This window comes from Cimex lectularius, unplaced genomic scaffold, assembly GCF_000648675.2.
Source record: "Cimex lectularius strain Harlan isolate CLEC.00 unplaced genomic scaffold, Clec_2.1 scaffold2, whole genome shotgun sequence".
NCBI lineage: Eukaryota > Metazoa > Arthropoda > Insecta > Hemiptera > Cimicidae > Cimex > Cimex lectularius.
This window is the reverse complement of record NW_019394219.1, coordinates 4,502,221-4,516,325: the sequence shown is the minus strand read 5'-3', so window position 1 is coordinate 4,516,325 and position 14,105 is coordinate 4,502,221. Positions and strand designations below refer to the sequence as shown.

Sequence of the window (14,105 nt, the reverse complement as noted above, 5' to 3'; positions counted from 1 at the left end):
CGCATCGAAGCGTTAGCGAAAGCACGAAATTGGTTTTCAAACATTTCAGCGGTTTTCGCTCTTCTCCTTCGCCACCTCACGTCGGGTCAAGTGGATCCGAAATTGCCAGGTGATCAACGGTTTCTACGGTTTCCTTTTGATTATTTTTTAGATAGAAGCAGTACAACTGATTAACGAACATCCTTGTTTAAAAGAAGATGTCAATAACCCTATCTATTCTGGAAGGGTAAATATTTAGGAAGGCAATTTTTACCTTGCTTTCACCTAGGATGCATATAGCATACATTTACAAAAAAAAATCATTAATTCATAACAATCAATAAGTAACATAAAAAAAGAAAAGGTTTAATTATATTTGGCCACGAAATGTGAAAGATAATAATGAAATTACTATTAATTAAATATAGCATAAAAGAAATCCCCCGTTCACGTCTCTTGAAAGTTAAGTAAAGCCTCTAAAATACAACAATTATATAATTTTAAATGAAAATAAAGGGTTTGTCCGTCCCAATGCCTTGCACAGTACCTAATTCTGTAAAAAATAACATTTATAAGTTCTACTGTGCATGTTGAGCATATCGCAGAAGAGATTTTTCAAAATAAACACATGCTTAGATCGATATCTACAAACCAATGTGATAAATAAAGACAGGCTTTGCTTACATCTTTCAGGATATGGTTGACTGCGTTTTGTCACGAAGCTTTCGAGCTAAACTGCCTTAGTTGTGTTTCGACAAGAGCTTCCGACAAGTCTTATTACACGGATATCAACATCAACGAACCATTTCTGAACAAACCCGATAGACAATTTAATTTCCAGCGATATTTGACCAATTCAAGAATAAACATCGAAAAATTATAATTATTTGGAGATTGTGAGATGCGGTCTGGTGTGACGTAGGTTTTAGAAAAACATTTCTCTATCGTGCCAACGTTTCGATATTTATTGAGATCATCTTCAGGGCCTTGCGTGGTCTGCATTTCACCAAAAAAGTTCTCTGATTGATAGCCGATGCAAGTTTCTTTTCATTACTGGAGATGTCTCTTTGCTTGCTGTCCATATGCAGTTAACATCTGTTTACAGAATCCCATGTTCTTCGTTCTTCTCGGTTAGAAATGTGTGGTATTTAGTGACCGTTAGTTAATGATTAACTCAGACAACACAAGGCCCTAAAGATGATCTCAATTAATATCGAAACGTTGGCACGATAAAGAAAATGTTTTTCTAACACTATCATTATTTGACGGTCAGTGTTATATACAGGGGGTAAGGCATCTTTGAGTCATTTTATTTGACATATCATCGTCGAAATTCTGTCTAAAAGGCCAAAAACGGCGACCCAAATACCCAAATCAACCATAGATCTCAACGAAAAATTTCACAAGAGATTTTTATGTAATTAGGTCTTTTTGATCACCAACTCTATCTGCCCAAGCTGTTTTGTCTGTAAGATGTGGCTTTTTGTTCTATCTATATATAGTAACGTAGTTTTGCTCCATGGAGATTGTGGGAAATTTGTCTGTCATGTTTTGGATGCAGTTCATCGCAGAATTGTACAAAACTAACAATTTAAATCGTTTGCCTCATTCAATTCACCCAAATAGGAATACTGCCAATTTGAAACAAAGAGTTTAATCGAAGTCCCATTCCTTTGATAAAAATAACAATATCTGAATTTAAAACATTCTGCAAATTCATTGTTTATTTTTAATTTGTACGGATTGAATTTTGTCGAGAAGTGCTTAATTAATAGCAACTTTACAGATGCTTAATTCGCCATCTCAACTCCGTGGCTAATAAGAGTTTTACTCTTAAGTATTCGAAAAAGCCTAAAAGAATTCCTTGTTATAAAAACTTAGTTTGGATTGTACTCTTTTTATAAAGCAACGTTGTTTAGCAAAAAACAAAGTTTGTGGTAAAAATGTTTACGTCAAGGTCGTTAGATGCAGGTCGTAGCACAGTTGTAGAAAACTGCCAATTTGAAACAAAAGAGTTCAATCAACGTCCCATTCCTTGGATCAAAATAACAATACCTGGAATTGTAGTCATTCTTCAAATACATTTTTTATTTGTATGGACTGAATTTTGTTGAGAAATGCTTAGTTATTAGCAACTTGACTGATGCTTAATTCGCCATCCCAACCCCTTGGATAATAAAAGTTTTAGACTTGAAATATTCGGAAAAGTCTAAAAACAACGTTGTTTGGCAAACAACAAAGTGTGTAGCAAATTTGTGTGTCAAGTTTTGGTTTCAGGACGTTGTACGGTTGAAGAAAACTTCTGATTTGAAACAAAGAAATCATTCAACGTTTCGTTTTTTAAAAATCCAAATAGCAATCTCTTGAATTTTGGATATCGATCATATTCCTGTACGTTTTTAATTATTAGGAACTAAATTTGGCGTAGTGGTTTTAATTATTAGCAACTTTCCGGATGCTTGATTTGCCATCACAACTTTTTGGGTGATAATTAAGTGTTTTAGCAACTTAAAATATTCTAAAAATCTAAAACAATCTGATGTCATAGAACACCAGTTTGAAGTGCACAAGTTTGTGGCAAATTTTCGTATCAAATTTTCGATGCAGATCGTTGCAAAATTATATAAAACAATCAATTTTAAATAAAGAATTAATTAAAAACTTCATTTCGATAATTTAAATAGCAACATTTTGAAGTTTAGAGATTGTTAAATTTAATTATTATTAGCCAAATACTTTCTTGAGAACTGCTGAATTATTATCAACTTATAATGTGGAGGCTTGGTAAGCTAACACAAGTTCTTGGGTGGTACTTATAAGTCTTAGAGTCTTAAAAAGTTCACAAAGTCTGATAGAATCCAGTGTTATATACGAGTTCCTATTAAATATATTTGTAATGCTGTTTTTATATTTTTTGTAACGCTTCTAAGCCTATAAATGATATTGATTCAATTTTACAAGTGTAAACTTTGTAGGTTTGCTTATGCAATTGTCGAATCCATAAAATGCTTTTGTTATCGCCTGGAGGAAATCATACATAGAATTTTGTAAATTGAAATTTTACCAACGTGCTACGGGCAATATTGACTGGTACCTGGTTTGTTCTTGCAAACGCTGTCGACAGATGAAAGCAGGTACCTTTTGTCCTGGACGCGTTTCTTCCCGAAGAGGACCATAACTGGTACGGCTGCGGCCCTGGCGAGAAGGCAAACCGGGTGCTTCGACTAGACTGAACACCGCCGTGCGTATCCACCAGATCCACCACAACCCTTCGTCAACCCAACCCCACCACCATTTCCATTGACGGCGGCCGATTTGCCATCACTCTTACTCTCTCTCGCTCATCTATACGATCCGGTTGTGAACGCGAAACTAATCCGGTGTCTTGTTTTGGTGGAACTGTGCAAATTTGGCTAGAGCGCTAAGCATCAGAAAGTTGACCGTGACTCTGTAAAGGTTTAAGCATGCTTATTTTTAGGATGCAGTAATCACGAGAATGGGCTGAATCTGGTAGATTTCTTCTACCCAATAAACTTTAATTTTAAGCACCTTTAAAATCCTTAAATAAGATTTTTATAGAAAAAATGTATGTTTTTTGGGCAGGATCAATCGGGGCAATTTTTCCCCGTCATTGTGCGGTGTTCGCACTAAAACGTTCATAAATCCTTTGGATTTTATCCCAATTCAACGTTTTTGCAACCGTCGGAAAGCAAATATTTTTCTTTTTCAGGCTATGTGAACAACAGGTTTAGGTGCTAAGTAATGTAAGTGAGAGAAATAAAAACGAAATAAAAGAAATCTGCTCAAACGTTTTATTTTATTTCTCCGGCTTCAATTTATTTACAAAGGCGACGTTTGAACCATTACGTGTAGATTATAATGTTCTAAAACCCATGTAAAGTTTTCCGCAGATAGGTAGATTCATTTCAATGTTACCACCTTATTGTGATTTTTGAAAGCAAAAAAGAAATAGTTTTTGGAAGGCGAAAGTTGAGGAAAATATTTTTCCCGAAAGATATGTATTCAGGGTTTTTGGGGGTGCACACAATGAACATAAACCTTGTTTCTTGACAAAAAAAATATCTACTTAGCTAAGTTGGACACTTCGCCAAAACTGTATTTGGCAACTACAATATGGGCATCCTAAATATTGAAATACAGAATTGTGAGATTTTATGATCGTGTGTTTCAACTAAATATTGTGAAAAGTCATAATTACCAGGTTGTGCATAGGTCATAACAATAACCTAACGGGGAGTGAAACGCCCATAACAACGGTCTGAAGGGAATGTATTTATTAGCAAGAACGGTGTAGTCCCCTCCCCGAGCAATATCAAGTTCTCGGGCATGAATCACTGGAACATGTATTGCGTGACTGTATCTGTTGGGTCGAAGGAAAAAGGTGTATGAGCAACAGTTCATATTTGTATCAGTGTATTGTGAGCTAGTGGAATGAAGTCTGGTTTGTAAATGTAATTTATTAGCGTTATTGAAGGGGCTTCTTCCTAAAAAACGCCGAGGAATATCAAGCACTCAGAGAAAGTGTGAAAGAGGTCTGGTGAGTATATTATTAGGATGAATAGAGGGGCTTCTTTCCCAATTACACCGAGGAATACGAGTACTCATTATCAGTCTAAATGGACGTCGAGTGAATGTAATTTAATAGCGTGAATCAAGTCTGGTGTTTCAATACAATTAAGTAGCGAGAAAGGCGCCCTTTCTTCCCCTATAATCTCGACGAATATGGAGTACTATGTGGGTTTGCGAATTATGCCTGCCTTATGAATATAATTTATTAGCGCGAAAAGAGGAACTTCTTCTAAGGATGAGATATCGCAATAGGAAAGGAAAATTCGGTTATCCTAACGTACAAAGCCTAATAGACGTGAAAATAACTTAGCTGCAGCATCAAAAAAAAAAAAAAAAATGAATTAGTAAGAATAAAATGCGAGAAGGAAATGAAAAGAACAGCAAAGAATGAGAGGGCTGGCGATGAACAATATAGATTGCTGGGTCTAAAACTAACCACATTAATTATACACTTATTGTGTATAACGACAAAATATAATTATTAATAATGTACCAAAATATCGCTGTAGGCATCGATAATCGTCAAAATCCTTTTTACCCTTTTTCCTGTAATAAATCGTTAATGCGTTTTTTAAATACATAGCACGACTACAGAATTTTCCTGTAGTACTCCAAGGCCGTAGGAATAATTAAAAAAAAGATGAATAATGCAAGTAAATGCTATTATTAGAATTTGAAATCGATATACTACTATGAAAATATAATTTCGTGAGTATTTATACAATGAAGATAATCTCCAACAGGAATGTTCATTCGTAATATTTCATTATTAATTTATCAAATCAGTCGCTTAATTCAGAGAGTAAAAACAGAAGAAAGGAGAATAAAAATCGATTTGTACAATTTTTACAAAACAACTGAATAGCTTCACAAAATTGTCTATGCTGTAAAAAGATTTGTGGTTTTACTATGTATAATTTGAATTCGGCTATCATTTTCAATAACCTGATCCCATTTTTATGCAGGAAAAGAAACAAGTCTTTGTGAGGTGCGCTTGGGGTATCTCACAACTGCAAAAAGTGAGCAATGTACCAGAATATATATTGCTATCCGAAGTTAGATTACGTGATTTTTTTGCCCGTTATCATGGTGCATGCGAACAGATTTATTGTCAAGTTGAACTTGACAGGTTCTCACAGTTTCGGATTAACCGAACTGAAATGGATCACTACTTTGAAATCTGGCCAAATACATACATGACCTTTTTGGCAAACCCAACTCGTTTCCTTTCAGGATGTGCTGGGCTGTTAAAATAGACAAACACCATTTACGAAGTATTGCAATGTACAGCTTTGACAGGAATCTCGTTACTTTCAAGACTTCACCGAAATCCTTTTAATAAAAACCGTGAAGCATTGGTTTAATTTCACATTTTCACTTTCAACCTGGCGTCTGTCGGCTTTAAAATATTTTCTACTAATAGCTTCTTAATTAATTAATTATTTTTTAATTCCAAAATGAGTAAAAGAAGGAGAGATGCTACTAACAAAGTTAAGAGCGACATAGTGAAAATGATTTCATTGAAATTGAATTTTCTCCTGCTTTGGCCGCATTTTGATCATTCCTTTCTCAATCTAGCTTCTTTCTTCCTTTCTAATTATTTTGTGAACACTCTATAAGAAACTAAAACACAGAAGTTGAACTAAAAAAGTTTATGAAATAGTACAATCGCACACCGGTTAACATTCTCCAGACAGTGCTCGTTGATTGAATGTGCTGTTAGCTCGGAAATAGCACATTTTCGACACAAAATTTCCCATTTCCTTGAAACACCCACTACATCAGAATAAAACCCCTGTGCAATATGCTAATGCAGTTCCTATTTCAAATGGGGGAAAAACGATTCTGACTTCAAACAACGGCCCTAATAAAAGTTTCGATTGTTTTTTTTAATCCCCTTCCTACACCGGATAGAGAGAATTTGATCTATTTTTAAGGCTTTTCGAACAGAATTTAATCGATATGGCTTATTTGATTTGGCTTCAGTGTATTCAGGGAAGTTTAATGACGTAAAAGAGCTCATGCCAAATTTGAAATTTTAACCAGCGTGACAAGCAAACAAAATAATTATCTCAAATTTACGTTCTAATTATAAAATTGAACAGCTTTTTGAAACGTGTTGAATGTTTTTATCATCAGTCTAAAAGATTCGCCACACTGATGAAATATGCCCAAAGCGAGATGAAGTTGATAAGTAATCTGAGATTTACATATTATCAGATTTACAGTTTATCAACACGATATTACAAAAAATAAAATTATACCTTAAAAACAAAGAAATATTTAAAATGATCAAAGCGTTGGGGGACCGCGGCGGCCGAGTAGATAGGCGTCCAACTAGTATTTGCCACTCTAGCGGTCCTGGGTTCGAATCCTAGCACAATCCATGGCTTTAACTGAAAATAGTTTGAAAGAAGATTGTAAAATCGTTGACCCATCGTCTTTTTTTTAAATCGAAGTGATTTTTTAAATTAAGATAAACAGTTGAACGTTCGATCTTCAGCTTAACAGATCAAATATTAACTATGGGACAAGTTTTGTTTTTACAAAATTAGTAAATGCATGTAAACTATTGAAATTTGAAGCCTTTTGTAAACAAAATGCTAAGAGAGTCCGATTTAAGTAAGTAAAAACGCCTGATTTCACTTGAGGAATGGAATCATTATTAACTTTGCTTGATCAAGTGGAGTCAACACTCTATTTTCTACCTGTACCGGCAAATACCCTTTCAGATCTTCCCATCCTAAAATCTCTCCCTTTCGACAATTATCCAATTGTAAAAAAAACTGAATCTCATAAGAGCCCTTTTTTTGTTGTAGCAAACTGAATTTTGATAGATCCTTTGAATTCGAACGATCAGGTAGGCAGAAGAGCTACAACGCGCGGCAAGATGCGAGACTTTTATATTTAGATTTGCTTAAATGCGGTAGCAGATAAAATTTATTTTCTTTTGCACTATTTAAAAATAAAAAAACATCCTAATCGAAATCTCAATGCAAATATTTATACTGAAAAGAGAAAACATGGAGTTTATTTTTAACGCCAATCAACGTTTTATTTATTTTACCAGAGCTGTAATTAATCATCGATTAGACTGTTTATTTTTTGGTATAGTTAACTAACCAAATATACAGAATGAAAATGAAGTCCTATTACGTACATTTTATCATCACTTAATGTGAATTTAACAATAATTATTTAATATTTTCTCGTTTATAGCACGAAACTGTTTCATGTGGAGCCTTTTTTGTTTTCTGTCTAGATTATCACACAATATACATTAAATTGTTTTACGTTTACGATAAGTTGTCCTTAAGTTAAAGCTGTTTAGCAAATATGTTTTTATAACATATAGTCCGGGTTTATAAATATGTCATTTGAAAACAGCAGAAAAAGAAAGATGGTGGTAGGAGAATCGACTACTCATCATACCTCGAATTAGTAAAAGGGTAAAAATAACTAAACATGTTATATTCCTTGCTGAGGTAGGTTGGGTTTGAACCTGTTACTGGGTTGTTTCTGTACATCCTGGTCCGCCTTTTCACGCTGTTTTGGTAGATAGGTGCGTTACCGCATATCGCCATGTTCGTTAGTTATGGTCGGGGTTATAAGCTAGGTGAGGCGCCGCGTCGTAGAATCGTGTCATTGGCCTTGTACGATTTCGACGTTTTCCGATACCAGACCGTAGCTACCTTGTATGTTTCAAGCTTTATGCTTATAAAGCATTTAGTTCTTTTCTTGATTTCCCATTCTCGATTGTTCGTTAATGGAGTTGGAAATATTTTTTTGTTTGAATGAAATTTGAACTTGGATATAAAAATTACGATTAAAAAAGAAGTGATATTTCCTCTAAGGATGCGGCGTGCTGGGAATTTCCGATCATCGTATTCTGTTTTGGTCATCTCAGCCATCGGTTAGGGTTATAAGCTTGGTGCGGCGAAACATAAACTGTGTCTGTCAGGTCAAAACGGCTGGGATAGGCAGACCAAGATCATTTTGTAAACTATCAAGGTCAGAAAAATATAAACATTTAAGTTGTTTAGACAATTTCCTAGCTTAGGAATTGAGGCTCTTAACTATCCTTTATTCGTTGCGATTCTGAATATAAAATGTTCTGGTATTATTTAGAAATGTTTAAGAATAATGGATTTCATTTAATTGAGAATTATTATCCTGAGCATTACGTGGTGATGAACGTGGGTACATTCCAATCCTCCCCGTCCGTCTGTCCTCGCTGATTCGTTCTGTCAGATGTTAGGAATATCAAGAATGACAACGAAATGAACAAAATATTTATAAATATTTCAAATAGGAAGACAAAACTCGGCAGGCAATGCTGTGGATCATGTTAGCGCATCACGTCATAGACTTTGTGACCCCGGTTGGAATATTGACATTTTGTAAAGTCAACAACTCCCAAAGAAATCAGCAAAGTACAAAAACAAAGATCCCTGAAAGGTGTTGAAAATGTTACAAGAGCATTTTTCTTTGTCTGCAAATAAACTGTATTTTGTTTTACCAAAGAACTGCCACGATTGGGAGGATATCATTCGCCAGGGAATCCAACAATTATCAGCAATTAATTTTTTTCAAAAATTATATGCACAAAATATTCAATATAATTAATTTGTAAAATTCAAGTCAACGGACAGTATTTCGTCATGGGGAAACGTACGTCTTGATATGCGAAAGAGGCAGTCGTTACCAAGAGCCTGGATAGCTCAGTCGGTAGAGCATTAGACTTTTAATCTAAGGGTCCAGGGTTCGAGTCCCTGTTCGGGCGTAAATTTTTTTTTACAGTTTGCCGATGAAGTACTGTTTTCGCTATACAGCACTTTATTGTATTTGTTTTCCTATTAGATTGGCCAGCTAAATATAGCGTTTTTGAAGCGAACTTACATCTGTATGGATTCAATTTTACAAAGCAATTGTAATAAATTTATATTTTTTACTTTATTGTAATAATTTTAGGCCGATTTTTGTAGGTTTGTTATTTCAATAATGAAATCCGTAAAATATCGCTCCTTTGTGACTAAACCTACAAAAATACCCTTACCAAATTAAAAAAATGAACGATAATGTAAAATTGAAAGAAAAGGAAAAATAGGAGGACTAAGCTTCAACGACTTAGAAGAGTAATTGCTAAACAAGACAAAATATTACATTGTTAAGATTTTAGAAGGTTGTAAAGCCCAGTGTCTTTCGCACTTCTAATACAAATGAAAAAAGAGTCAGGTTGCAATCTGTATATATGTAAATATTTAGTCAAATATACTAGTTTTCCAGTTTTCCCATTAGTTTGTTATTCAATGAGGTGAAAGAATCAGCCACCCATGTAACCTTCAAGTGCGAAGAAAATGCTCATGGACATATAACCTTGGGTACATATTTTATTAGGTTTCGTGGTCCGCTTGACCAAATAAATTATTTTTAATTAATAAAGGTTTTGGTTGAGATAAAAAAGGCAGTGTTACAAGTCGAACCCACGACTTTCGGCTAAATAGCCGCTGCTCTTCCACTTGAGCTACCCTGACTTCGATGATCGATCCACTCGGATACTAACTTCCCATCTCAACCCCACCTTTTTGAATTTTCCCTCCTTTTTGACATTTTTCAAATGTCGTGTAATCTATTCCATTCTCGGCGACAAATGAGATGGCCACGGAGAGCTTTAGTCGATTCAGGAACAAGCAAAGACAATAAGGCCGCAATGCTTGGGAAACAAAAAATCCCGACTTCCTAGTATCCTTCATCATCATTATTATGCAAGAAATATTCTGATCTTCTGAAATTATTTCGGGGTGTGTGAGGCGTAACCAATTTTTTTTTATTTTTCGTTGAGGAAGACGGGCGTGAACTATTGTGAGAGATCTTTCTGGTCCCCTTTTTTCGCTGTTTTGATCTGTCAAACGCTTTACGGCATATCGCTCTGTTCGGTTTTTGGTCAAGGTTATAAGCAAGGTGAGACATCGTTGAATCGTTCCATTGGCCATGAACCACTTCGATGATCTAGGATTCTGTAAACCATTTAGACGGAAGAATGTTTTTTACACCCCGTGATTAAAAATCCCTCAGTTTTTTCTTGATTTTCCTCCCTCGATGGATTTGAAAGTATTTTTTATCTCGATTGGTGATCAGTCTATACAACCTAATCTCGTTGTTTAGTCTGTCAGACATATTTTGACATTTCGACCCTTTCGGTTTTAGTCAGGGTTATAAGTAGGGTGAGGCATCGTAGAATCGTTCCATTGTTCCAGACTACAACAACCGTAACTCTACGTTCCAGGCCTTATGACCGTGTAATGTATATATATGTAATATATACTGTTGAGAATTATGTTAATACTCCAATAACAGCGCCACTCACCGTAGATTTTTCCCTGACAGCACATTGCAGTATCGCAGATACTTAGCAGATTGTAAGTATGTATCGAGAATTGAAGTTGGCAGTGAAGCAGCACGAGTTAAGACGAGTTTTGTTTTTGCGATTGTGTTGTAACTGTGTATCGTAATCTTGTGTGAATAAAACATTATTTAAGTCATTACAAATTCCTTGATTCTTGATTTGCTCTCTTAATTGGTATTTATTGGATTTTTGTTTTGAAAGGAATGACGTTTAACTTGTATTTAAGAATAATAGAACCTAAAAAGTGAGAGTTTTCCACCTGGAGGGCTTAGCCTAGGGCGTGTTAGGACTAGAATGATAGTAACTGCAGACTGGTCACTGCATGCTCATGTAGACATAAGTAGAAAGAAGAACAAGAAACAACGGAACATGTTCTCTGTTGGTTCGAAGCCGTATGCAGGCTTAGATTACTATTCCTGGGAGAGTAGAGGCCAAAGCCTGAAAGATACACAACGGAGTCCTTAAGAAAGCTCTGTATTTGGTAAAAACCTCAAGCTTACAAAGACCTCTAGATAACAATGGAGACTGCACAAGAGTAAGATTTAAAGTTACAAAAAGGATGAAGCAAAACATAAAAAAGCTTATAGCCAAGCTTAGAAAAATATAAAAATTAAGTTGTTTTAACAATTTCTTTATATGTTACAATGTACGCTTTATTATAAAATTTTCACTCTTTCAGTAAAATTGTCTCAAAATATTTCCTGAAAAAATAACGGATCGAATGTAATTCTGAGATTTTTTCTGAGGATTGCGGGGTAATATATATATATGCATATATCAGTCTAACCAGTTTATAACCAGGTGTGAACTCGTTGAGTCATTTACGATCATCATGGCTTATCTTCGCTGGTTTTATCAGTTCCAGTTTTATCTTAGGTTGTGGATTTGTGTCAATGATCGTGTTATTGTTCAAATGCCACGTTTCATCAGAGATCGCTCCTGGACTATCCGATGTGTTTTGGCATTTCTCCATCTTAAGCGGTTAGTTAGGGTTATAAGCAGGGTGAGACAAGACAAAAAAAACCAAGCGAATTATGCTTTGTAAGAAGTGTAGACTTTCTTACTAACTAACTGAAATGATCTTATTGAATATAGAAATTATCGACCAGTTTTAAAATGTGTTAACTCAAAACAATTTGACATTAAAAGAGCCTAATAATAATAAAAAATTAACAGAGTTTTAATTATCCATTTTTAATAAAGGGGCAATGTTAGAGGGTAAAGAATTTAACAAGCCTGCTTTTAAAAATCTGGAATTCTTTTATAGGCTTTTCATAATACTTTAAGACTTTAAAACTTAATTATCGCACAAGAAGTTGTGACGTTGTCGAATCAAGGGTTCCGTAAAGTTGTCAATATATCACTTCTCGACAAAGCATTTATTACAGATTGACAGGAACTTGAATAACAGGACGTTGAATATCTGATTTTCAAATTAAACTGTAATCAATGATTCTTGATTCATGAATTTATTCACCAATATTCCAATCTGCAAAGATTATTTTCAAAAGTACTAAAATTGGGTTTGTTTCATAAAACAACTGCAATGATTAACTTTTAGATTATTATATTTGGGGTGATGAACCTTTATTCGTTATCCTTTCAGTGCCTATGATCTTCAGGGTTGGATCTGACCAACAAATTAAGGCCAAAAATGACCAAAATACAGGCTCATCACCCAAAAATCCACCCAGAAAAATTCCCAATAGCGGAATAGTTATCTGAATGTTACTTCATTAATCGAATTATAATATTTTTCACTGATTCAAATTGAGTTAAGTTGTCACTAGTTCAAAATGTGATCGAGACGGGAAGAAAGCCGCGTCGCTACCGTGAAATAATCCGGCGTGACGGTAACAAAAAAAATGTTTATCTCAGAGACAATAAACGTTGTCAAAAGCATTGTTTCCGACATCCTCTTTTTCTATTTGTACAGCTTTTAGCCGGTGTGAGCCGAAATGGTAACGCCCTTTTTCCTCGATGCTAAGGAATTCAAGAAGCGTTTATTGCGTGCCGCACGAAAATGTGGCATTATCGACCTATAACCAGATCGTACCGTCGTAAATGCTTTCCACCCGTTTGATAATAAAATCGTAAAGATTGCAGTGGTTTTAATTACTTTACTGACAGGATAAACACAACGGTTTATCTTAAAGCGATGAATTGTAACGAATAACAGCCTGTAAATTTGATCCTCAGCTTGGAAATTGTCATAAAAACATAAGGAGTTTTCGGAGTTTGATCGGTCATCCTGTTCTGCTCATCTTAACTGTTTTGATTTACATTTGCTTTACCTCACCACCACGGTAATAAGCCCTATTACCTTAACCAGCGACTTAACATGGCGAAACGCATCTGACAGCTCAAACCAGCGGTAGACTATTCGGAAACAACTATCTGACCGCGGTGTTCAACATCATACTAACAAAAATTGTGCGTTTGAAAAACCCTAACCAAGGACTGAAGACGGCATATTGTCAACACACGTCTACAGACTAAAAAAAGTAGAACTAGGTAGTCCAGTATAATTTCTAACGATTTGTGATAATTTGACGATAGCCACGATCTAAAAAGCCTTTCTGCACTTGAAAGGAAGTTTTTGCTTTGTCTCACTCTTCTTATAACCCTGATCGACCACTAAAGATGGCGATACGTCGAAACTGACAGATCAAACTAGCGAAGACAGACTATCGACACTAGAATCGTGTGAACATTCTATAATAAGCCCAGAATTGTAACGAATAAAGTTCAGTTAAGAGCGCTCAGTTCTAAGTTTGGAAAGAATTGTTAAAAAAACTTGAATCCATATTTTTCGGAGCTTGGTAGTTTACGACGGTCATCTTGGTTTGCCAATCCTAGTTGTTTTGCTCTGTCAGACGCCGTTAATGTTTTGTTTCATCCTGCTTATAACCCTAAGCAAGGACTGATTGCGGTTAATTGCCAACACGAGTCTGACAGATCAAAAAAAGTAAAAAAAGGCAGATAAGGATTGATGTGTGACAGTTAGGACATTGGCAGATCCACTGCTACTAAGACGCTTTTACGATTTGAGAGAAAGTTTCTGCAATGTCTCACGCTTTTTATAACCCTAACTAACCCGTAAAGATGGCGAAATGTCGAACAAACCAGC

General features: G+C 35.2%; 1 protein-coding gene and 1 non-coding gene across 6 annotated transcripts in view; one reads left to right on the top strand and one right to left on the bottom strand.

Moving 5' to 3' along the window:
• LOC106666738 (MAGUK p55 subfamily member 6) overlaps window positions 1-14,105 on the bottom strand; it is a 56,313-nt gene that overhangs the window by 37,600 nt on the left and 4,608 nt on the right. Inside the window, exon 1 of one of the 5 annotated variants that reach the window (XM_014394126.2) lies at window positions 3,074-3,227. The exons of 1 other annotated variant lie outside the window; for it this stretch is intronic. In XM_014394126.2, the coding sequence (XP_014249612.1) occupies window positions 3,074-3,155 (82 nt within the window). In that variant the 5' untranslated portion in view covers window positions 3,156-3,227. Of the gene's footprint in view, window positions 1-663; window positions 682-3,073; window positions 3,228-14,105 lie in introns of those variants that run through there. 3 more of the 5 variants (XM_014394128.2, XM_014394136.2, XM_024230244.1) reach the window with 3 other exon arrangements.
• Window positions 9,280-9,352, top strand: Trnak-uuu. The gene has a single exon. It is a non-coding gene; the product is annotated as a tRNA-Lys (tRNA).